The sequence below is a fragment of the Fusarium proliferatum genome (genome assembly GCF_900067095.1).
Source record: "Fusarium proliferatum ET1 genome assembly, contig: FPRO_scaffold008, whole genome shotgun sequence".
Taxonomy (NCBI): domain Eukaryota; kingdom Fungi; phylum Ascomycota; class Sordariomycetes; order Hypocreales; family Nectriaceae; genus Fusarium; species Fusarium proliferatum.
This window is the reverse complement of record NW_022194797.1, coordinates 1032291-1053473: the sequence shown is the minus strand read 5'-3', so window position 1 is coordinate 1053473 and position 21183 is coordinate 1032291. Positions and strand designations below refer to the sequence as shown.

The following is a 21183-nucleotide window of genomic DNA, read 5'->3' as shown; positions in this document are numbered from 1 at the left end:
ATATTACAAGCGGAATTTCTGTAAGTGCGATGGTTTCCACGATTGTAAAGTAGAAATCACAGCCCCTCGAGCTAGCACGCTGAAATCACCCCAAATAGTTAGTTACCTGTTTCTTGGCTTTAGACCCTTTTAAGCTAGATCAAATTTCCAGGTCCATCAAAAGACCCAAGGATGTTGTGACCAACAAACAGTGTGCACTGGCTATGAATAGACTACCGTAGAAGACGGCTGCTTGTCAAAGCAACGCCATTCAATAGTGACACTATCAGGAGTCAGGATTTGGAGTATAAGAGAGAAAAAACCAACCCCATTGCCATATGATGCATCTGCTAGAATCTTGGTCCCGGTGTGCACAATGCTGTCAGACTGCCGTGATCCGAATGTACCTGCCTCGTGTTCCTCCATATGCATGTTGGTTGTTGTTATCACACGAAACCCTGTTGTTTTGCAGAACCAACAGAAACATGCCCCTGTATCAACTGAAACTCTGCTATGGTGTGATTCCTGCAGATAACAAATTAGATTGCTGTTCAAGCGCGCGTTTGCCCCTGGCTTACCATTCCAAACTTAGCACTCTGACGCAGGATCAATACATAAAGGAGGCTTTTCTGGGCTTCTCGTTTGTGATGAATTGAGAAAACAAAATATTTTATTATCTATATACCTATCAATTAACACTTGACTTTCACAATGGATGTGTCTGTAGACGCCAACATTCTCGAACAGCTCAATACCAATGAGACTAAAGCCCTCCATGATATAAGCGACAGTCTGAGTGCTTGCGGCGTCGGCCGTATCGTCAACCTTCCGCAAATCATCGTCGTTGGGGATCAATCCGCTGGAAAGTCGTCCGTTCTTGAGGCTATTTCTCATGTTCGCTTTCCGGTTCAAGGCAATCTTTGCACGAGGTTTGCAACTGAGCTCATTTTCCGGCGAGCTAATGAGACTCGAATCGATGTGAGTGTCAGATTTGAAGACAGATCCAAACCAGCAAAGAGATTCCAGAGGGCTGGTTTTCGTGAGGATGACTTGGGCGACATCATTGCGGAAGCCAAAGAGTGCATGGGCTTTGGCAAAGCCGGTATGGAGTTCTCCAAGGACGTGCTCCGTCTGGAGATTGAAGGGCCTAAGATGTACCCACTGAGTCTCGTTGACCTTCCAGGATTCTTCCACGTTGCTACCGAAAACCAGTCAAACGATGGTAAAGAAACGGTCGACCAACTTGTGGAGAGCTACATGCGACAGAAGAATAGTATTATTCTTGTGGTTATCACAGCGAATAACAACCTTGCCAATCACTTAGCCCTTGACAAAGCTAAGAACATCGATCCGGAACGACGCCGAACCATTGGTGTCATCACGAAGCCTGATTTGACTCGCCCTGGGTATGATGCTGAGAAGGAATACATCAAGCTGGCCAAGAATCAGGAAGCTGCGCATAAGCTGCAGCTTGGGTGGCATGTCCTTCGAAACAGGGCCGAGGATGAGGACAGCTTGGAAGGTCGAGACAAGGTCGAAGACGCGTTCTTCAAGACGGGTGCTTGGGCAACTATTCCTTCTGAGAATCGTGGCATTGTGAGTTTGCGAAAGAAGCTCAGTCATGTGCTCTATAGTCACATTCGCAACAGTCTGCCTGGAGTCATTACAGACATCGAAACGACGCTTAGAGAACGGCAAGAGGAACTCGATCGTTTGGGAAAGTCTCGATCCACTCAGGAGGACCTTAGGTCTTTTCTGCTTGCCATTGCCAGTGACTTTCAGCGGCTCGCCAGGGATGGAATATACGGCCGATACAATGATGAGTTTTTCGGTGGCTTACAGGACGATCAACGGAAGTTGCGAGCACAGCTGCGGAACTTCAGTCGAGCTTTTGATCATATCCTTCAAACTAAGGGCTCGACCCATATCACCGTCTCAGATGATGAAAGTAATTCGGAGGACGATGAAATTCCCGTGTACCTCGAAGAGTTTCTGGAGCGTTACCCTTACAACCCTCCCCAGCCGAAGAAAATCACGAGAAGCGAGCTCGCTGAACAACTCGAGAAACAAGCCGCTGCCAACCAAGGGCTCGAGTTTCCAGGAACTCCTAACAAGGACCTTGCCATGCAGCTCTTTAAACAACAAGCAGCCCCCTGGAGAGGTATTGCCGAGTCACATGTCAAGCTGGTAACGACGGTTGCAAAGGCTTTTGTTGATCAGGTTTTTGAGCATGTTGTTGGATCCCCACGGACAAACCGAACTACTGAGGCGATCTTGTCAACCTGCGTGGACCCATTCTTTGATGAAAAGGAAAAGGTGCTTCAGGAAAAGATCGACGAACTACTGAGACCTTATATTCAAGGTTACGCACTTCCTCTTGACTTGTTGTTCTATAACATGCTGTCGAAATCGTCGGATCAGAAGCTGGAGAGACGTATCTCTGCTGTTCTGCAAGAGAAGTACCCTCAATTATATGAGAGCAACACAGCAAAGACAGGAGATACGAGTAAGAGAGTTGACTCTAAAGCAATTGCTCAAGACATCAATGAAGAAGATGACCTTGAAGATAGTGAGTTTGGAATCAACAAAGTCATAGACACGATGTTGACGTATTATACGGTAAGATGACACCAGGCCTCACAATCGCTTGATACTAACTTTTGAAGATGTCTCTGCGTACCTTCACCGACAATGTCATCAACTTGGCAGTTGAAAGTTGTCTTGTATATGATATACCAGATATCCTTACACCCACAAAGGTAGATCGAATGAGTAAGGAAAGACTTGAAGAGTTGGCTGGAGAATCGGACGATACATCGTCTCGAAGAAAGAGCCTGCAGGAGGAGGTCGAGATCCTCAGACAGGGTTTGGCCCAATGCCGGCGATATAAGCCAAGAGCAGTAACACGTAAGTCGCACAACTCAGAACCTGAATTGCCATGATACTAACGGACAAGCGTTGCCTTCTGCTGCAAATGAGCCTCAAGGCAATGCCCCGACTACATCTAACAAAGTTCCTTCAGAAAACGGCAAGAAGACGAGCCCCCCAAGCGTTATCAACGCTCCTAAAGCTCAGTTCAATGGCTGGACGGCAATCCCTGACTTGCCCAAGGCTGAGAGTCCTTTCAAATTCTTGAATACTCCGGCGAAACCGGCGAAACCATCGAGCCCAGCGCCATCAGCGACAAAGACTGCCTTAAACTTCGGAAGCGGCTCTGGGCTCTTTGAGTCGGGGCCCGCGCTTTCATACCAGCCGGCCTCTTTTCAGTGGAACGGTTCTGCCGACGCCAAGAAGTAGACAGCTCAGTGACTCTAGTAGAATCCCGCGATTTGTATTTGTAAGCGAAACAGTGCACTAGGAGAATGAGGGCTAGAGTGCGGGTGCATTGGGCGGGATTGAGAGCCTCGGATGAGACTACAGCATTAGGGTCATAGCTTAGTTCAAACGATATCACATTCCTTTGACATTTTTTATCTTGTATCTCTCAATTTGATCGATCTTGGACCTGTCAAAGCTGCTTTTTCCGACGCAGCTCGGCATTTCTCGGCAACAAGGCAAGCCCACATCGCAAGTTCCAGGCCCCATCGACATAGACTGGAAGCAGAACGAATTTCGGCCAACGAATGGGGCGCTGGCGCAACTGGTAGCGCGTCAGATTCCAGTTAATTTCGAGGGTTTCCTTGGAAAGACGCTTGATTCCTGAAGGTTATCCGTTCGAGTCGGGTGTGCCTCATGCTTTTCGTTTTGTTCCATGTTTGTGGAAGCGTTATTGCTTTTGCGATGTTGCTTGTTCCGTAGCCGATGCGCGATTTTCTTCCAACACAAATGTTCATTCATAAACAACCGTCCAGTGATATTTGATACGTAGCAGAATTGCCCATCCATATCTTCATCTTCTATATTCCCTGGTATCTCCGCAATACCCCATTTGACCATAACGGCGATGACGGTGTGATCTTGGTCAGCCCCTCCTTAGCCGCTGCAATCTCATCTTCATCCAACGACTTCCCCTCCAACCGCTCATGCATCGCATTGATGAGGTATAAATCATCCTTGATTTCGGGCCAGTCGATAGAGTTCAGAACGCAGGGCTTCTCTTTTGCTGGGCTAATTTTCCGCTCATACCTATCGCGATAGATATTGTGGTGCGCCATTGCGTCCCACGGATCCCAGCGCCAACGGTTCTGCGGTGTCGCTAGAATAGGAAACGGATTGGCCGAGGCAGTATCATGACTTTCATCTTGGTCAAGAAGAAATTGGATAATTTGTTCGAATTGCTGGTCTGTCGGGGGGTATATCGTTCGTGGTCCCTTGCGACGGCATCCATGGAAGTATATCTGTCGACTCTGCAGTAATATTAATAATATGTCACTTCGAACTGGAATTATGCCCTACCTCGGTGCCATCCTCGCCTCTATCAAACACGACGACACCACCAAATATTCTTGCTTCAGCCCAGTATCCTACAGTATCTGCAGCTCCATTCGGATATTGGTCAACTGCGATATAAGGTCCATGCGCAAAGGCCGTTGGGTCGCGGAATGAATCCCATTTCGTCATATTTCTAGGTAACTCCCTCCAGTTATCGTATATTTTATGTTTCTCGACAACTTCATCCAGCTGGAAGATCTTAACCGCAAACGTATGGCAGCTCACCGCAAGCAGCTCAATAAGTCTTAAATGGAATTCTTTGGACTGGGGTGCTGATTTCCTGAAGGCCTCGACCAACATTGGGGGTGTCAGTCACAATATCATCAGGAATGACTGAAGATTTCTTACAGGAGTTTCAAACAAGTGCGATGACATATCAAGGTTTGATCGAAATCCATGGACTCTTTCCCGCGCGCCTTCCAAAAGTTCCTCATGTCCAAGTGCAGGATGCCCGTCTTGCGGAAACTGGAAAGACAAATACGAGTCACTTAATGGCAAACCGTCAAGAACTTCTGCATATGTCTGCTCGGCTATATCCGTCTCCAGTATACGTTGCAAAGCACGTTGGAATGGACAGAGGTGTTCGACATCTAGGCCTTTCAGGCTGCTACCCTCGCCTTGACTTTCGGACAGCATACCAGTGGCCGGAAAATGACACAAGTGTACAGATCAATTTGAAGAAAAAAGGTAAGATAGCTGCAGATATTAACAAATCGTTCAGGTGACATGCAGGGTGAGATGGTGAAAAGTGACAACCCGATGCAGCTGCTCCACGTGGCCTAACAGTCTAGCGGTTGCACGTGAACATAGCCGATATCCAATAGTGTTCCTCAGATTCATCCAACGATATAACATCAAGGGCCATGGATAGAGGTCGCAACTGGATGTATTGCCGCCGGCGACCTCGACCAAGTTCCATGGAACGTCAAATGCGCCCCCACAATGGGTGTACTTTCATAGAAACAGATAGGACCCTATGGCAACGTAGGTTTGCCCAGAATGCGTTTTGTCATTACTACAACTATTTCTTTGCCTGAAGTCTATTCATGTGCAATCGAGTCCCCTATGAAATCATCCTACAATGTCTTGCAGACTCTCTTTTGGTGAAATGGCGATGCTTTCAAGCCCATTCCTGACTCTCGTCTACTTCTTTTTCTTGGGCTTTGTCTTGTCCACAACATCCACCCACTTCGCATCGATGCCCTTGTTCGCCAAAATATCCTTGGCGAGAATCTTTCTCTGATCGCCTTGAACGACAACTTCCATCAATCCAGGCTTCGCACCAGCAACTTGGCCTACACTTGCAGAACCCGCACACTTCTTCTGCAACTCTGGTGCAAGGACCACAGGATCGATGAAGAAGGGCTCCAGATTGGAAATTTTGGTGACGACCTTCGTACCGGTTCGCTTCTCGATTGTTATCAGGATCCGAGGTGGTAATCCAGATTTTGGCTTCTGGTCGGGTGAGGGAGCGCCGTGTGAGATGATGTGGAAGGGCTGGCAGAGATGGGTATCCTCAACCACTCGCTTTTGGAGAGTACTTCGAGGGATTCTTCCTGCGGCAAGAAAACTGACGTCTTCATCAGACGGTTTGTTCCCTAGGATGTCATTGGCGAGAAATGGGTCGAGCTTGACGCTGGAGTTGCCTTGGCCTCCCAATTCCGGATGTTGGTCGATATACGACTTGATGGCTGCTGAGATCTCCTGAGAGGTGTAGAAGTCTGTCTTGGAGGGGACAAGTGTCGGGACGAGCTTTGAAGATACGCGATATACCATCTGGATGTTGACCTTCTGCCCAGCAGATGAACTCGACCCTGAGGTTTGCCCGGCATCTGACGTTGACACATCTCCACCTGTAGTCTTCGGTGTCGGCAATCGATATGGCCGGAAACCCAATACCTGCCGATCGTCAAAGTCAATGTCCAGAATGACGGTCTCTCCACCGTTTCTGTCCTTTGACTTGACAATCAGTTCTTTATCAAGATGCTTGATGAACTTTTTGGCGTTCTTCCATGACGTCTTCTTGATGTTGTAGTACTTTGGGTTTTGGTATCGGAGGTTGGGCTGAACCATGTTTGCGATGATGAAAGACGGCTGAAGAGGGAACTGTAAGCCGAAATGTGGCGGAGAGCCAGATTCTTTGGCTTTGTGGACTGCGAACAGGAAGGCTTGATGGAAGGTGTCGTCGATTTCTTTGGTCGTCGGCTCGTGCTCCTCCTCGGCCTCATCACCTTCTTGAGCCTCAGCGGCTTGTGAGTCTTGAGCAGCCGGTGCCGACTCTGCTGGCTGAGTCTCTTCCTCCAGCGACAGTTTGTTAACTTGAGTGGCCAACCCTGCTGCTAAGCCGGCCCAACCGTCCAAGCTTGAAGGAGGGTCGATTCCGCCACTGCCAAGTTGCTTCCAGCTCCAGCACTCATCACCAGCCCAGTGAAGGGCCTTGATTGCTGCACCCTTCTGACCTCGCACATCGTCTGGAAGGTTTCGCACATCTATTTGACATATCCCAATCCAGACAGGCACTGTATCATTCTGCATTCCTGCGACAGCCACAACAGCGCCAGTGCTCGCTCGTGAATCCCAGCTGGTGCCTCTAGCTTTCACCAGCCCAGGAACCATCAAGTCGGCGCCATGCTTCAGCTTCTCCTCAACCACAAAATCGGGCGTATGCAGAAGTGGAATGAGGTCAGGGTTGCGCCACAAAGTGTACACTGTTGGTATCAGGCGGGGATTCTTTCCAGTCTGAAACCAGAGGACTCTCTCATCTTGGTCTGGATGTGCACCTATGTACACGGTTCCTTGCTCAGTTGGTGTGATGAAACGAGCTGACGAAGTCGACTCTGGTAGAAGTGAGTTACGCAGTGCCGTTTGTGATTGTGTCCCTGCTGAGGCATCGTCGCCGGACTCTGGGATAGAGACTTGATAGTCGCGGATGATTTGATCGGCGAGCTTTCTTCGATCTGACGAGCGCAAAGGCGCGAGGTTTCTGATGTCGGGTTTGCGCTTGAACATGATGACGAGATGTGGCTCGGTCTCGGAAAGTGTTGATTATTGGAGTAAGTTCGTGGTGAAACCTCGTTTGAGGTGAGGTAAGGTTGTTGAGTATTTTAGTAGAGCGGGGCGGGGCAGATGATAAAATCGCTGAGTAATCATGAGCTTTCGTCATAACCAATCACCCCGCCACCAAACCAAATGTGAATGAAGCCCTCATGAGTCACCGACTGAAGTTATTCACTGCGACTCATGTTACACAGCTTTAGGCAGCCTCCACTGTTGCCAACCATTGACTTTTGCGGACCTTGGAATGAGATTCCGTGTTTTTAGTGTGCCGTTTTACCTACGGTAATTGGGTTTGGCATTGAATGTTTACTCTTCATGGCTAGTTATTGTCTGTTCTGACTACTCCCCTTATCTCAATCGAGAAAATGCTGCTTCAAGACATATTCCACTATCAATAATGGAATCTTTCCGCTGTTTATAGAGAGAAGGTTTTTTGCTGGCTTTGAGTGGCCGCTTCCCCAGCGCTACGTGTTCATATTCGGACTCCCTGGCCAGCTCCTCCAGGCAACAATTTGAGAACTCATATAAGCCTCTTCCGTCGTGAGTCATGTTGTGACACACTCAAACCACTCAGTTGCTACAATCATGGAAAACCTAATCACATACGCCCGCGAATTCCTCGCCTCGATTGGCCTCGTGAGACCGTCCTCAGGCACGCCAATCACAAGCTTATTCAGTACCCTTCCAGGCCACCACCGTATCCTCCTTAGCGGACTTGACGAGGCTGGCAAATCAACTCTCTTGCGCTCTCATTTGATAACCAATGAAGAAGATATATCTATCGTCGTGGGCATGATTGCCCATCAGGTTGAAGTCTATAGATGCGGCAATGTCACATTCCAAACCATTGATCTCGGTGGTGGCAGGCCTGAGCCATATTTCAGAATGGAGAGGTCGTTCATCAGGCACTGCGATGCACTTGTATGGGTCGACGACTCGGCTGATCACGACCGCCTTATAGAAGCAAGAGAAGAACTTTTCCGAGCTGTGCGCCACCAAGACGGATTGCGCAACGACATCCCTGTGTTGATTCTGGCAAATAAGCAAGATGAGAGTGTATGTGGCTTGACCTTCAAACAGAACCTTATGCTGAAATATTCCATAGAACGCTCGTACAGCAGAGCAGATAAAGGGATTCTATGTCGATGATTCTTCATCGCCTTTAGTTAATACGCCACATGTGAGTGGCTCAGAGTACTGGTGCGGCATGAGCTAACAATGCTACAGGCGGTGTTTGCATCGAGCACTAAGACTGGCAAAGGGCTGTTCGAGGCTTTTGAATGGCTGAGTCACACTGTTGAGAGCAGGATGAAATATGACACTGGCATCAGTGAAAAGGTTCCGTCATACGGCAAAGAGGAGGAAGCGACTAGAATCATCATGGAAGGACTACAGTCAAGTCACAAGGAGGGGATCAGCGAGAAAGGAGGGCAGCAGGCTCATTAACTTTTGCTTTCATCATGTTACTTCTCCAATCTCGAAAAAGGGCAATGTAGGTGATGGTTCTATACTTCTATAGTTTAACGCGATATTCTACAGTCCGGTCTTCTTCAGGTCTATAACGCTCAGGCTAACTTGGTTGGTGCTGCTAGGGGGCAACCACCCGCCTCCAATGATAGCCAAGAAGTTATCGTTCTCCTTGAATATCATAAGTCCGCGAGTATAGGCATTAGGCTGAGGAGTAGCAAATTCGACCCAAGAGTTCTCAGCACCGAGGTTCTTGTTGACAAAGATCTGAGACTGGCTTCCAGCACTGACGATGATACTTCCGTTGGCTCCTCCAACCGAACTCCAGACAACGGTAGGAGAGCTGACGGGGCGGGTGCCCTTGTTGCTAACCAGAGCATACTCCTTGGCCGCGAGGATGTTGAGAGGGTTGGAGGTGAGACGGTAGAAAATTCTGCAGCCTTGCGTACCGCAGGTCTCGTAAACAAAGATGTACTGGCCGTTGGGAAGGAGAGTGATTCCTGGCATACCGGGACGGGCGTTGTAGTTGCTATCAGCGACGTCGTTGACGAGGGAAGACCAGCTGACGAGATCAGTGGTGGTTTGGTGAGAGAGCTTCTGGCCGTGCTTGGGATCACGCTGGTCAGCGTAGTAGCAAACGAGCTTGTCCTGATAGACCCTGGTTCTAAGTTGGCACAGATTCTTTGAGGAGTAGAGGAAGGGGTCTTACATCATGTGAGGCTCCCAGACTGGTGTGAGGCCGTTATTGGGACGAGCTTCGCCGCCCGAAGCAATGCTGCTAGCAAACTTCCAGCTCTTTCCACCATCAGTGCTAGCATATACATCAATCTTGGTCTTGCTCAGATCAGTAGGAATGCTGTTTCCTGTGCAAAGGATAGTTCCCTTAGGATACTTTCCAATTGCTCTTGGAAGCTCATAAAGGTCTGGCTGGTATCTCAATCCCCAATTGTTAACTGTATCCTGGACCTTTCCGATCTGAGTCCACTTGATACCACCATCTGTAGAACGGTAGATGGGGAAGTAAACCAGCGGGGGCTCCGGGGAGTAGTTCTCCCAGGTTGCAAGCAGAGAGCCGTCCGAGAGTTGGATGGACCGGGCATAGAGAACGCGAGGGTCTGTCCAGCCAGCGTTGGAAGGAGGAGAGAAGATGACATTATTGGAGAATGTTGAAGTAGGAACAGCACGCTTGGCTGGTGTAGGAGGCTCTTGGTTTGCAGTAGGCGCAGCGAGGACTGCAGAGAGACTCAAGAGTCCTCCCCAGAGAAGAGATTGGAAGCGCATGATTTGGATGAGGTACAGACGAGGATGCTACTGTCTCTTCTCTCGTTCCCAGCGATCCTCAGCACTTCTTATAACATTTCACATATTCACATTCCTGCCTCGGCAGCTCTCTCAGCTCGTCACCCATAGTCTTGGCGATCAAGTTCGGGATATCTACCGACCATGCAGGCCACAATGTCACGAAGTTTCTCCCCAGCGGCAGCATCTCAATGGCGCGGTAAATCCTGCATGGTGTCATGACCTCCTTCTCTGGGATAATAAGCCGTTGATCCCCCTGCTCGTCGCGGTTTGTGGGGTCCCCGCGTGAACATGTTTTTGTGCGGGGAACAACTTGACGCGCTTTTGCTTGATTGGGTCGACGGAGAGGGTAGCTCCGAAAATGGCTTAGACCTTGGTTGCGGAGAGAGGAATACGGACTTTAAGGTGATCTTTTGCCTATTTGTGACGTAGCTTCAGGTATATTAAGTACGCGGAATGATACCGTGGAAATGGTGAGGTTATCCTATTGGGTTGGCCCCTGGGAGTCTTAATTGTAAGCTTAAAACTCGATGCGCTCCAATCATGAGGCTCATTTTGTCTTAAACTGGACTCAAGCTTGGCCACCAAACATGACATCAAGAAAATGAACTTGAACATAAAGGGAGCACAGAGTAGGATATGAAATGTTTCTTAATAATCTGGAGTAGTTATTCCAGCGAACTATTGTACGCAAGGCCTGCTGTAATGATTTTATCCTGTAGAGTAGTAGGTGCCTAGATGGTCGAAATTGAAGAACTTACCCGGCAGCACCGAGATATAATAAACTAAAAGCAAGCAACAAGCCACTACTCTCAGTTATGAAACAAATATCTAGGCCAGCTTCTAGAAAGAATTCTTCTCTTGGCTTTCAAAACTTAACTATTGCCAATTGGCAAAAATGTAAAAGAAGCGGATAACAGTGGAATTAAACCACCTATCTTGGACGAACAGGGAATCGAACCCTGGACCACTCCCAGATTATTCTGATGAATTATGCTAAGGGAGTATTATACCACTAAACCATTCGCCCGCAACGACTTATGATTGGTTGCAAGAGCTTTTAAAATTGTGCCTTATATAGATAATTCGGAGCTGAGCACTGCAATTCTATGCATTGCACTACCACCAGCCCCAACCGCTCTGCATGTATGGAGTAGAAGATGCAATCTGCAATCATTTGCCCTTTGCTACCTACAGTCACACAGCCTTTATTAGCAGCCTCTCAAGTCTCATAGTCCCGTATTCTCCATGATAGAAAATGTTGGACAAAGATACAACAGCGCTGTGACGCCTCAATGTTAATGTTACCTAGCATGCATCAAGTCTACCCGTATGAATAGGTAAACCCGTCAAACCACTTCAGTTTGTTCGATGCAACCAAAATCAGAATCACGATGGAGGACTAAGTCCCGGCTCAGACTCGAGCCCGGATAGGATGGAAGACGGCATCCGTGTCCGTGAGCAAGCCATCGGTCATGCAGGTCGCTGCTGAGGCCAATGGGCATGGTTCATTACCCAGTTGCCCACATGCCGTCCATATTTAGCTCATGTAGGCATCTTGATAGCTGGATACCCCATCTTGCGAAAGATATGACTGACGGTGCTGTTGGGTCAGCATATCCTTTTCTATCTCAGGGAAATGGTAAGCGCAGAAATGCAGGTCAACGGCTTCTGTGCCAACGGATAGAGAGCTTGTAGCTTGTATAAACTGGAGAGAGCAGTGTCATGGGCGGAAGCTGGCAGGCCATGCCGATTGTGTGGAGCAAGGATGCTTCAGTGTGCACTCGTCAAACTCTTGACACTCCCTCTATCAGTCTCAGTCGTGAAGGCTCCGAAGATCGGCATCAATTGAGCCCCTGAGTGAGCAGCTATATTGCTCTCGATGACTACTGATAACTATGTGTCAAGAAGACAGATTACGGGAACAATTGCGTCTTGCTAGAGTAGCACATGTCTGCAAAATCACGAGAGTTAGTCCGGGTCTGCTTGACATGGTCTCACGCGCGAAACGTGTCGGCCACGTGGAAACTCGAACTAACAAGTAGCTAGCCCAGCTATCCGACCAGAGACTGTCAGGGGTTCATGAGTCAGTGTCAAGGAGCACTCTTATGAAGGTTCTAGCAACTGCCGAATTGTGACTTGCTTAGCTTGCATAATCAATGCAGATTATGAGTTGGTGGCGGCGTTACGGTTTCGTGTTCGCTGCTGTCTCATTGGTGGTGTTTGTGCTAGGCTGGGGAATACGCGGTTGGCATCTACCCGGGACTCATGGTCATGCAACTCATGCAATCAATGAGATAACAGCCTGAGCCGCATTATGCATGGATTCACGATGACCATGCGTGATAAGATAGACTGTTGGTCACCGGGAATTTCAGGAGCCGCAATTGCGGCCCTGGGGAGATAACAAGATAGAGTGCAACTATCGCGACATTCTCAATAGGTAAATGCCATCCATTCCCAGAGCCCAACAGAAGCCGTCACTGACTTTCGGGTTCCCACGTGGATGGATTCTCCTCAACAAGATTACCAGGGTATTTTCAGCCCTGAGCACAGACAAGCGGAACCTAAACCCATTGCATCTCATCTCCCGCCCACTGATCATTTGTGATAGTGGCATTGTAGCGTAGAATGGTGTATCGGGGTTGAGGCCGTTGTCCCGCCGTTCTAAACTATTGAAGCGGATATCTGGGGCATCCGCAGAGGATCGACATGCATTTGATTCAGAAGAAGAAAGATCATGAGCTCTAGTGCGAGCAAAAGTGCAAAATGAGCCGGACTGTTGGTTTCTGGCCTTAGTCCAAGGATCCATTGTCTGTGGACATTTTTACTGAAGCTCATAAGCATAAGCGAGACAAAATACAGAAAGGGAACGATCGGCGACGATGCGTTTAGATGAAACGGGCAATACAACCATCACGTCAAAAAGCCCAAGTCAAGGGTCTTTCTAGAAACAGTCGATTTCTTCGGCATCAACAAGCTTTGTTCTAATTCATGCGTGCATCATGGAGAATCGGTCGAAGGGAGATCTCGGAATTCCCGCGAGCCATTCTCCCAGATTGACGAATCACCTCGAACCCCGTTGGCTCTTGGACCCAAGTGGAACCACTTTTTGGCGCCATGGAATCGTAATTTGCGTTATCTCGTTTAGCGCCTCCTTGAGCCTCAAAATCAAATGGTTCACTGAGTCGTTGGGTAAGGGGAGGGCACCATCTCACGGCCGAGTCGGTTGGCGCCACAGTAGATCTGGTCCGTTAATGTTCGGATCATGTCCATGTCCATATTTCCATGGGGGGCCTCGGGGGCTTGATCATGTCACGCAGCGGAACCGCAGGCGCAATTTGCTTCAAGGTCAGCCAGCGTCAGCCCAAGTGGGTGAGCGGAGCCGGCGGTGTCGCTTCAATGTTGCATGTCGATCATCGGTGAAGATCACCAACAACAATCGGATACATACAATTAATTGACAAGGGCGTTTCAGATGGAGAAAAAAAAACGGAACACAGTAAAAGAGCAAGGTCGAATTGCTGGGTGGTTTTGTCCCATATTTATCAACAGGACTGTAAGGGTAACCTTTCCCGTGTCTCGAGAATTTTCCTAGATTGATGGAGCTGTTTTAGGGTCCAAAAAATGCATGATTGGTGGAAGAGATGCTCCCAAGACTCTAGACAGATGATGCTAGACTGGACTTGTCCTAGAAGCAAACCTTGTTCCTTCGGTGAAAGGGGTCATGGCCACAAAGGTTGGTCCCTTGGTGACGATGCAGCATCGAAGCTCAAGCGGCTTATGCCTTGCAGTGAAGTAAACAAAACAATAACATGCGAGGCTGGGCTGTTTTGAGCTGAGTTATCAGGGCACACCAGAGAGGAGGAGTGCTTGGCGGGTGGTCACTGCTCCACGGACTAAAGGAAACGCCCAGCCTCTGCTGCAAGATGCAGCATGCCCGTGCTAGCTAGCAACACAACATCGTATGCACGTGGATTAATCAACAGCCTAATCTCCATCTAGATCTAGTCAGTCGCGTGGTCGGACGGCTCGCCATGTGGTTCTCCGCTTCCCACGAGAAAAAGACTCTGCATCCGCTCGCTCAAAGAGGAATCGTTCGGCGGCCGCACGAGTAATGTAGGTTCCCTTTCCAATCCTTTATCATCTCCGGCTCCGCCATCGCATCGCATCGTCGTCCGGACCTGCTATCGTCCGCTCACCTGTGCCGCTTCTTTCTTTCTTTTGCTTCTCCAGAGCTGAAGTGATGCTTGACCTAGGAGGCTCTACTACTCTGCAGAGGCGAGCTTCAACGCAGGTACCCAGCATGTCAAAGGGAACAATTACACAGTCGTCATCGCGATTGCTATGCGCGTCAAACGATGACCGACCGCAATCAAAGGTCGGTACTTGGCTCCGGACATAACACCGGCTATAACAACAACATTTGCTTTTTTGTTCAACACCACTAACAGCTGCCAACAGGACCTCCAGGACCTATTCTCCGCCCTCCTCGCCAGTCTTCTCCCTCTCGTCCCTCATCGCGTCCGCTTCATCAAGATCGAGCACACATTCCTCGCCGAAGATGCTATCCACAACCTCGGCAATCTCAAACTTACCCAGTCAAATCGTATGCCTGACCCTAGCAACCCATCGGGCACCGTCGTCTCCACATCCACAACAACCTTCTCCATGAACAAGAACACAGCCCGAAATCTGTGTCAGCAATTCGTCGATGCCCGATATATCGAGTCTGCCGATGGAAAGCCCGACCAGGTGTTTCAACAAAGAGGTGGAGTATGGAGACCAACGTCCAAGGGCATCATGATCTTTGACTGGTTCTGTCAATCAAATGGCCTGTACCAGGATCAGCTTAGCGAGCTACACTGTCTCATCACAGGGCCTTTGTTGCATCTGGAACGAGATGTCAAGACTGACAAGTGCCATGTCGATCGAGCCACCACTGAGGTTGTCTTCTGTCGGCTGATCGGCGTTGACGGACGAGGCAAGAAGGGGCCTTACTCAGAGGGTGCAGCAGGTATCCGACTCCAGCCAGAACGCAAGGTGAATGGCAAGACATACCATGATACTTGCACTGGCCAAGTCATCGCTGAGTGGCTGCGAGACAACACGACATGCGTCGATCTTCGAGAAGCCGTCAACATAGCAACCCACTTCGTGCACTACAACCTCATCGAGTCAGTGACAACAGACATGGCTTACATGAATCAATTCGCCGCTTGCAAACTCTTCCAACCTACCCCCATCGCTATCTACCAACTCTCCCAACGCGGTCAAGACCTTGTCGAGACCAGCTCATCGAGTCGTTGCTCATCACAAGGCAAGACAGACACATCGTCAGCAAAGGGCGGCGTCAACGAGAGCAACCGCCATAAGCTTGAGAAGATCCTACTCGACCCTACGCTACGATTGTTGTTTCGCGAGAACCTTCGAGAGACATACTGTGAAGAGAGTCTTGCATTCTACGAGCAGGCTGATGAGATCATTCGGGACTCCAAGGCCATGCTTGAGACTATGCTGAAGGATAAGAAGGGCGATGATGCAGCGAACGAGCTTCTTTCCCAAGCGCATGTTGTATTCAACACCTTCCTCGCACCTGGATCACCGCGAGAGGTCAACGTCAACCACAAGATCCGATCAAGTCTTGCTCAACGCATGACCAAGGCCCAGGCACTCGATGCCACAGTAGCAGATACCTTGCAAGAGGTGACATCACTATTGGAGACTGCCCAAGATGCCGTCTTCAAACTAATGGCCACTGTAAGTCAATCCCCATACCGCTCTAAAACATCATACTGACGGATCATAGGACTCTGTGCCCAAGTTTCTTAACAACCCAGCAGCCGAAAGCCGACTTGTTCAAGCCGGCGTGCGATGATACCATCAATTTTTTTTTGTTTTGGAGACGGGATGTTCGATATAATAAAGCGAGCGAGCATGGCTACACCAACCACATTACCATTATTCTAATGTTTTCATTTCCTTTGTCGCATAGCAATTGTACGATGGTCGGAGATGATTCCCCCATAGATTAAGATAGATCGCGATTTGAGGCAGACCCGACAGTATGTCGTGCTACAGGGACTGATTAAGGGCTGGGTTGCTTAGTATAACGCACCCTGCATAAATTTAGATAAGGCCATGAGCATCAATACCATATCTTGAGCCACTTCATTCTCAATCCCTTGCATGAAATCATCTAAATAACCCCCGAATGGAGTCATCGCTAAGTCGTTTGTCGCCATATTTGAATAGTCCTACAACTGAGAGCTCGAATGCGTCTTTGGATCAGGTTTAGCTCCTGTCACCGTGCTAATCCTTCAGAAACAGCTAAGTTCTCTCGGCTGATTTAAGCTCTCAGTCACAGGTCTCAGCGTCAAATGACACTTCTTAGACACGTCAGAAACAGTCAGCTCCAGACCCCAGATCTCACTGGACGGGCGGTGAAGACAAGCAGCAAAGTCAAGTCTTCAACGACAGATGGGAGTTTCGTTCAAAAGTGAAGCACACATAGACTCTAAAATCGTGGAATATGTGTCTTTTGACCATTGATACTGCTTTATCAAGCAGCCATCATCTCTTCTACCTAAGCCTCGACGGATAAGAAGCCACCTACCAACCTCTCATGCTGCGATATGGTATAATAATTGCCTTTTGCACTAAAGCGAGTCTAGGCACTGCTGTAGTTATGGATTTTCAACAGCAAACGTGACCGGTCGCCCGCCACAAGTTGGGGCGTATCGAAACAGTCGATGCTGTCTTAGCAGCCAACAATGACATACCCTCCCTCCTGACATGATTCTCCATTAGGGATTCTAATATCGGAACCCTGCTAGCTCTCTATTATTTTATCACACAGTCAGTGTTAGTCCTTACAGCTGAGACATTGGTTATCGTTGCCGGAGTCGTGGAGGAGCTAGTATCGCGTCCATTTGTCCGAACGCCAAACTTTAACAATAAGGCCAACTATGTCTGGCGTGAGATACTAGTGATGAATGATCGGACACTCCGATCTGTGGCGCATTTTACTACTACTAGCAGGGAGACGAAACATAAAGACTCCAACTCGACGCATTTCAACTATTGGAATGCGGCGGGTACTATGTATACGTCTGATGCGTCAAGCAAGGCGGTTTCTATGCATGAACCTCGTGAGAGGGATGAGCCAGCTGGAGAGGTCTTCTCAGGTGGCTGGAATTGTACTTGTACAGTTGGAATTTTGGCGCAAGAGTACAAAATGTGAAGAGCTGGCTTCTGGTGTTGGGTCGAAGGTGGAGAAGCTTGGTGATGACAGGGTGTCTTTTAATACTTCGATTTTGCGACTGGGGAGCTATACTTGCATGTATATGGTTGCTAAGGAGAATTACAACACCTACCCCAGAAGAGTCCCGTCATATAAGATCAAGAGAAACATGTTACAACAGTAGAGGCTTTAAGCCGAGGATTGGGCAGCTTATATATAATACACCATGATACATGACCTTGATGAGAGGAAACAAGATGGATATTTTCTCTACTTTGTAATTTCCATTTCAGAGCTCATTTTGCGTAAATCTTCTCGCCTTTGACCAAGAGTGCCACCATGGCACCTTCGCCCATTCGAAACTGTGGCGCCCCGATGGCTTCGAGGATAGTAGATATCGTGAAAGAGTGAGTGGTCAAAGCAATGCATGATCCCGAATCATGTCTCCAAACATCCTCAAGTAGTTCTTGTGTCCGGGCAACGTGTGCTTCATTCGACTCTGATCGATCAGCATGCCACAACACATCTTCCTCGGCAAAGCCTGATTCCAACTCATAGTCGGGATAAGCGGCTTGAATCCACTGTCTCGTCCTCCGCTTATCACACGTATGATTGGTAAGTCGTTCTCGAAGATATTCTTTCACTATAGGCCTGAACTCGGTCCCTTGTTCCGTGATGATGTCCCTGAAAATCAGGTTCGTTGTCTTGAGACCTCGAGCAAGCGGACTGGTATAGATAGCATCGGGGACGGGAAAGCCCGCATGCCGGATGCCCTCAGTATACAGCTTCCCGAGGTCTTTGGCTTGTTGAACTCCCTTTTCAACAAGCTCGGCATCAAGCCAAGTCCTGTTTGAGTCACCGGGTAGCTTTGACCAGTGATTCTAATGATTATCAGCTTACTATAACCATGTTCGGTGCATTAGAAGATGCATACCTTCCATTCTTCTGACCCAACTTCCTCCATCACGTCGTTATGAACACTGTGGCCATGTCGCGCAACCAGCAAGATTTTATGTGAGACATCTGAATCGTCCTGGCCATTTGATTGTTCGATGTGCTCAGTAAGCCTCGCCCATTCTCGATCATTACGCAAACCGAGGTTTGGCTGAGTGGTGAGCTTCGAACCAGGATATGAGTGAGAAATCACTGGGTAGTCAACAAACCAATCAGGTTCGAAGGTGAACTTGTACGAGCATTTGGGACCTGACATTGGGAAAGATGACAAAAGTGGTGGGAAAAAAGAACCTGGATGCATTGAAGGAGATTGCCGGCAGGTGTATTAAAGGTCACATGGGCAAGGCAGATAGGCAATTGCAGTAATGGCAGAATGAAAGAAGAAACATGGAAAGCCTAGACCATAAGACTCACGGCTCACCCAATGTCGATAAAGACATGGCTGACTTTGTGAGGCAGTGAGACGGAGGCCCCCCCATTCAGCAGCCAATGATGCAACGCCAACAAATCCCGCGCTTTGCAGTTCTAGACTAACGTCTCAAGCCCATGACAAATATCGCTAGGGCTGAATCGTAAGAGCTGGTAAATGGCTACGCCTTTTATCGCAGGGCTTCCTCTGACGTTCTTTTGCTTCTTGTTCCGCCACTCCAGAGCGTTTTTTTAACATCACGTCTCTATTTTTCTTTCGCATATGAGGGATCAATGGCTCTAGTCTATTCACAGTTCCCTGTCAAAGCCGGTGACTTACGTCTTGTATCACTCGAGAGCTGGGCTGGAGATATCACTGAAGCAAAATGGAAGCTGAGAGTCGTGAGCTTGCATGATCCGTTGGCACGCTACCACGCCCTTTCGTATAGGTGGGGGGCGCCTATCAACGAGGGGCCTTTCAGAACATACACTAACGAGCGCGTTGCTTCCATAAAATTTGGGGATGGAGAGCTTAAAGTTGCAAGAAACTTACTGGACTTCCTGATCCAGGTGAAGGAAGACAAAGAGCTCAAAGATAAGGAGTTCTGGATTGACGCCATATGTATAAACCAAGAGGACGACGATGAGAGGAGTTATCAGGTCAGCAACATGATGGCTGAGATCTACAGGAGAGCTAGTTCTGTCATTGCATGGCTTGGGGACTCGGATGCGCATACGAAGCAAGCTTTCGATCACATGGCCAAGGTAGCTGACCGGAACATTCTCAAATCATTGGGCATGCCAACTAGACGAAGAATCTCGGAACCTTCCGACCATGAGGAGGCTTGTTGGGAGGCCATTGGAAAGATTTTCGATAGGACCTACTGGAACAGATCATGGATTATCCAAGAACTCGTACTCCCAGAGCACGTAACTCTCCGCTGTGGAGTGTACTCAACAAATTGGGATATATTTGTGAAGGCTTCACATAACATATCAACGAGCCCTTTGAAGCAGTTTTACGACAGTCGGCCCGCCGAGGGAACGTCATCTTCCGCCAGAAGCTTGAGAGCGTCCCGTAATTACGGAGTGCCGGCGATTCTAAAAGCAACGAAATCAACCATGGCCACAGAGCACTGGGCTAATGTGCTATTATACACGCTGATAAGATCCCGTGACTGCGAGGCTACAGAACTTGGGGACAAAGCATACGCTCTGCTGGGCCTTATCCAAGGTCGTGAAGGTATTGAAAAGTTGCCGCCGTTGCTGTGCCCAACGTACGGAAAGAATGACAGTCCTGGAAAGACATACCTCGACATAGCCATTCAACTTCTCACGGATTGTGAGGATTTACTCGTCCTTTCTTGCGCAGAGGGTTTTCGTAATGTAAAGTTGAATGGTGCAGACCTTCCCTCCTGGGTTCCTGACTGGAGTGTCAGATATCCTCTTGGTCTCAGAGTCACAGGATATAAGAGATATCAAGCAGATTCATTTTTCGTTTCGGCGGACACGAATTTTTCACGGGAAGAGAAGCTGGCCCTTTGGCCTGCTACATTCAACGAGACTGAGCTTACGATGACTATCCACGGAGTGCAAGTCGACAAGATCTCTTTCGTTGCAGAGTCAAAGCGCGATGTCTTGACTTACAAATCCTTCCCAAGACTCTTGGATATGCTATTGAGGCTGCCTGAAAAGGATAAAGTCACTGGTGAAGGTCGAATGGAAGCTTTCTGGCGGACGCTGACTAAAAATACTTATGGAGAGGCCAGAGTTCCTCCGCCAAAGGGATCATCAATGGGGCCTAGTTTTGCAAAATGGTTAAAAGAGAGAATGGAGTCCGTGGTATTGTCTCCAGAAGACGAAAACTATTGGACGAAGCTCAAAGAAGCTTTCAACAAGTTCTGGCCCCAAGATGCAGAATGGCTTACCGCCACCAAAGGACACGAGTCTGTCTCATCGATGGAATTTAGCTCGCAATTCGCATATGGGGAATATCTTCGACCGTTCGTAACAGATCATGGATACATCGGACTTGGCTCACAGAATTTGCAGGAGGGAGATACAGTCTGGGTAGTACCACGATCGCGGGTGCCTTTAATATTCAGGCGTTTGAGCGAGTTTGATCTACAGGCGGATCACCATTGCCAGTTGGTAGGAGGGACATATCTCCATGGGTTCATGGATGGTAGCTGGTGGGGAAAGAAAGCGACCAAAGATGACACGCAAGCTATCATAATCCACTGATCAGTGAACCTGACGCTATTTAGTGTATTCAACGTAAACCATTAGGCATACTACGTAATCGAACCACAAATTCAAACACAATGACTAATTAGCTGGTACAT

General features: G+C 48.6%; 8 protein-coding genes and 2 non-coding genes across 10 annotated transcripts; 5 read left to right on the top strand and 5 right to left on the bottom strand.

Annotated features, from left to right (window-relative positions):
- Window positions 1-690: 690 nt before the first annotated feature.
- On the top strand, window positions 691-3276 carry FPRO_14086 (uncharacterized protein; the record flags this gene model as incomplete). The annotated part of the gene is made up of 3 exons (XM_031219072.1): window positions 691-2598; window positions 2646-2886; window positions 2936-3276. The coding sequence occupies 3 exons, from the start codon at window positions 691-693 to the stop codon at window positions 3274-3276; spliced, it is 2490 nt and encodes an 829-aa protein (XP_031084867.1).
- Window positions 3277-3604: 328 nt separating this feature from the next.
- tRNA lies at window positions 3605-3712 on the top strand. The gene is made up of 2 exons: window positions 3605-3641; window positions 3677-3712. It is a non-coding gene; the product is annotated as a tRNA-Trp (tRNA).
- A 163-nt stretch (window positions 3713-3875) lies between these two features.
- Window positions 3876-5046, bottom strand: FPRO_14085 (uncharacterized protein; the record flags this gene model as incomplete). Its single annotated transcript, XM_031219071.1, has 3 exons — window positions 3876-4325; window positions 4375-4698; window positions 4759-5046. 3 exons carry the CDS (start codon window positions 5044-5046, stop codon window positions 3876-3878), a joined length of 1062 nt encoding a protein of 353 aa, XP_031084866.1.
- A 507-nt stretch (window positions 5047-5553) lies between these two features.
- FPRO_14084 (uncharacterized protein) lies at window positions 5554-7419 on the bottom strand (the record flags this gene model as incomplete). The annotated part of the gene is made up of 1 exon (XM_031219069.1): window positions 5554-7419. The coding sequence occupies one exon, from the start codon at window positions 7417-7419 to the stop codon at window positions 5554-5556; it is 1866 nt and encodes a 621-aa protein (XP_031084865.1).
- A 633-nt stretch (window positions 7420-8052) lies between these two features.
- Window positions 8053-8913, top strand: FPRO_14083 (uncharacterized protein; the record flags this gene model as incomplete). The annotated part of the gene is made up of 3 exons (XM_031219068.1): window positions 8053-8523; window positions 8573-8647; window positions 8695-8913. The coding sequence occupies 3 exons, from the start codon at window positions 8053-8055 to the stop codon at window positions 8911-8913; spliced, it is 765 nt and encodes a 254-aa protein (XP_031084864.1).
- An 87-nt stretch (window positions 8914-9000) lies between these two features.
- On the bottom strand, window positions 9001-10215 carry FPRO_14082 (uncharacterized protein; the record flags this gene model as incomplete). Its single annotated transcript, XM_031219067.1, has 2 exons — window positions 9001-9592; window positions 9644-10215. 2 exons carry the CDS (start codon window positions 10213-10215, stop codon window positions 9001-9003), a joined length of 1164 nt encoding a protein of 387 aa, XP_031084863.1.
- A 958-nt stretch (window positions 10216-11173) lies between these two features.
- tRNA lies at window positions 11174-11263 on the bottom strand. Its single transcript is given in 2 exon segments — window positions 11174-11209; window positions 11228-11263. It is a non-coding gene; the product is annotated as a tRNA-Ala (tRNA).
- Window positions 11264-14539: 3276 nt separating this feature from the next.
- On the top strand, window positions 14540-16111 carry FPRO_14081 (putative developmental regulator flbA; the record flags this gene model as incomplete). Its single annotated transcript, XM_031219066.1, has 3 exons — window positions 14540-14614; window positions 14698-15993; window positions 16043-16111. 3 exons carry the CDS (start codon window positions 14540-14542, stop codon window positions 16109-16111), a joined length of 1440 nt encoding a protein of 479 aa, XP_031084862.1.
- A 1661-nt stretch (window positions 16112-17772) lies between these two features.
- FPRO_14080 (uncharacterized protein) lies at window positions 17773-18686 on the bottom strand (the record flags this gene model as incomplete). Its single annotated transcript, XM_031219065.1, has 2 exons — window positions 17773-18357; window positions 18411-18686. 2 exons carry the CDS (start codon window positions 18684-18686, stop codon window positions 17773-17775), a joined length of 861 nt encoding a protein of 286 aa, XP_031084861.1.
- Window positions 18687-19132: 446 nt separating this feature from the next.
- FPRO_14079 (uncharacterized protein) lies at window positions 19133-21082 on the top strand (the record flags this gene model as incomplete). The annotated part of the gene is made up of 1 exon (XM_031219064.1): window positions 19133-21082. One exon carries the CDS (start codon window positions 19133-19135, stop codon window positions 21080-21082), a length of 1950 nt encoding a protein of 649 aa, XP_031084860.1.
- Window positions 21083-21183: the final 101 nt, after the last annotated feature.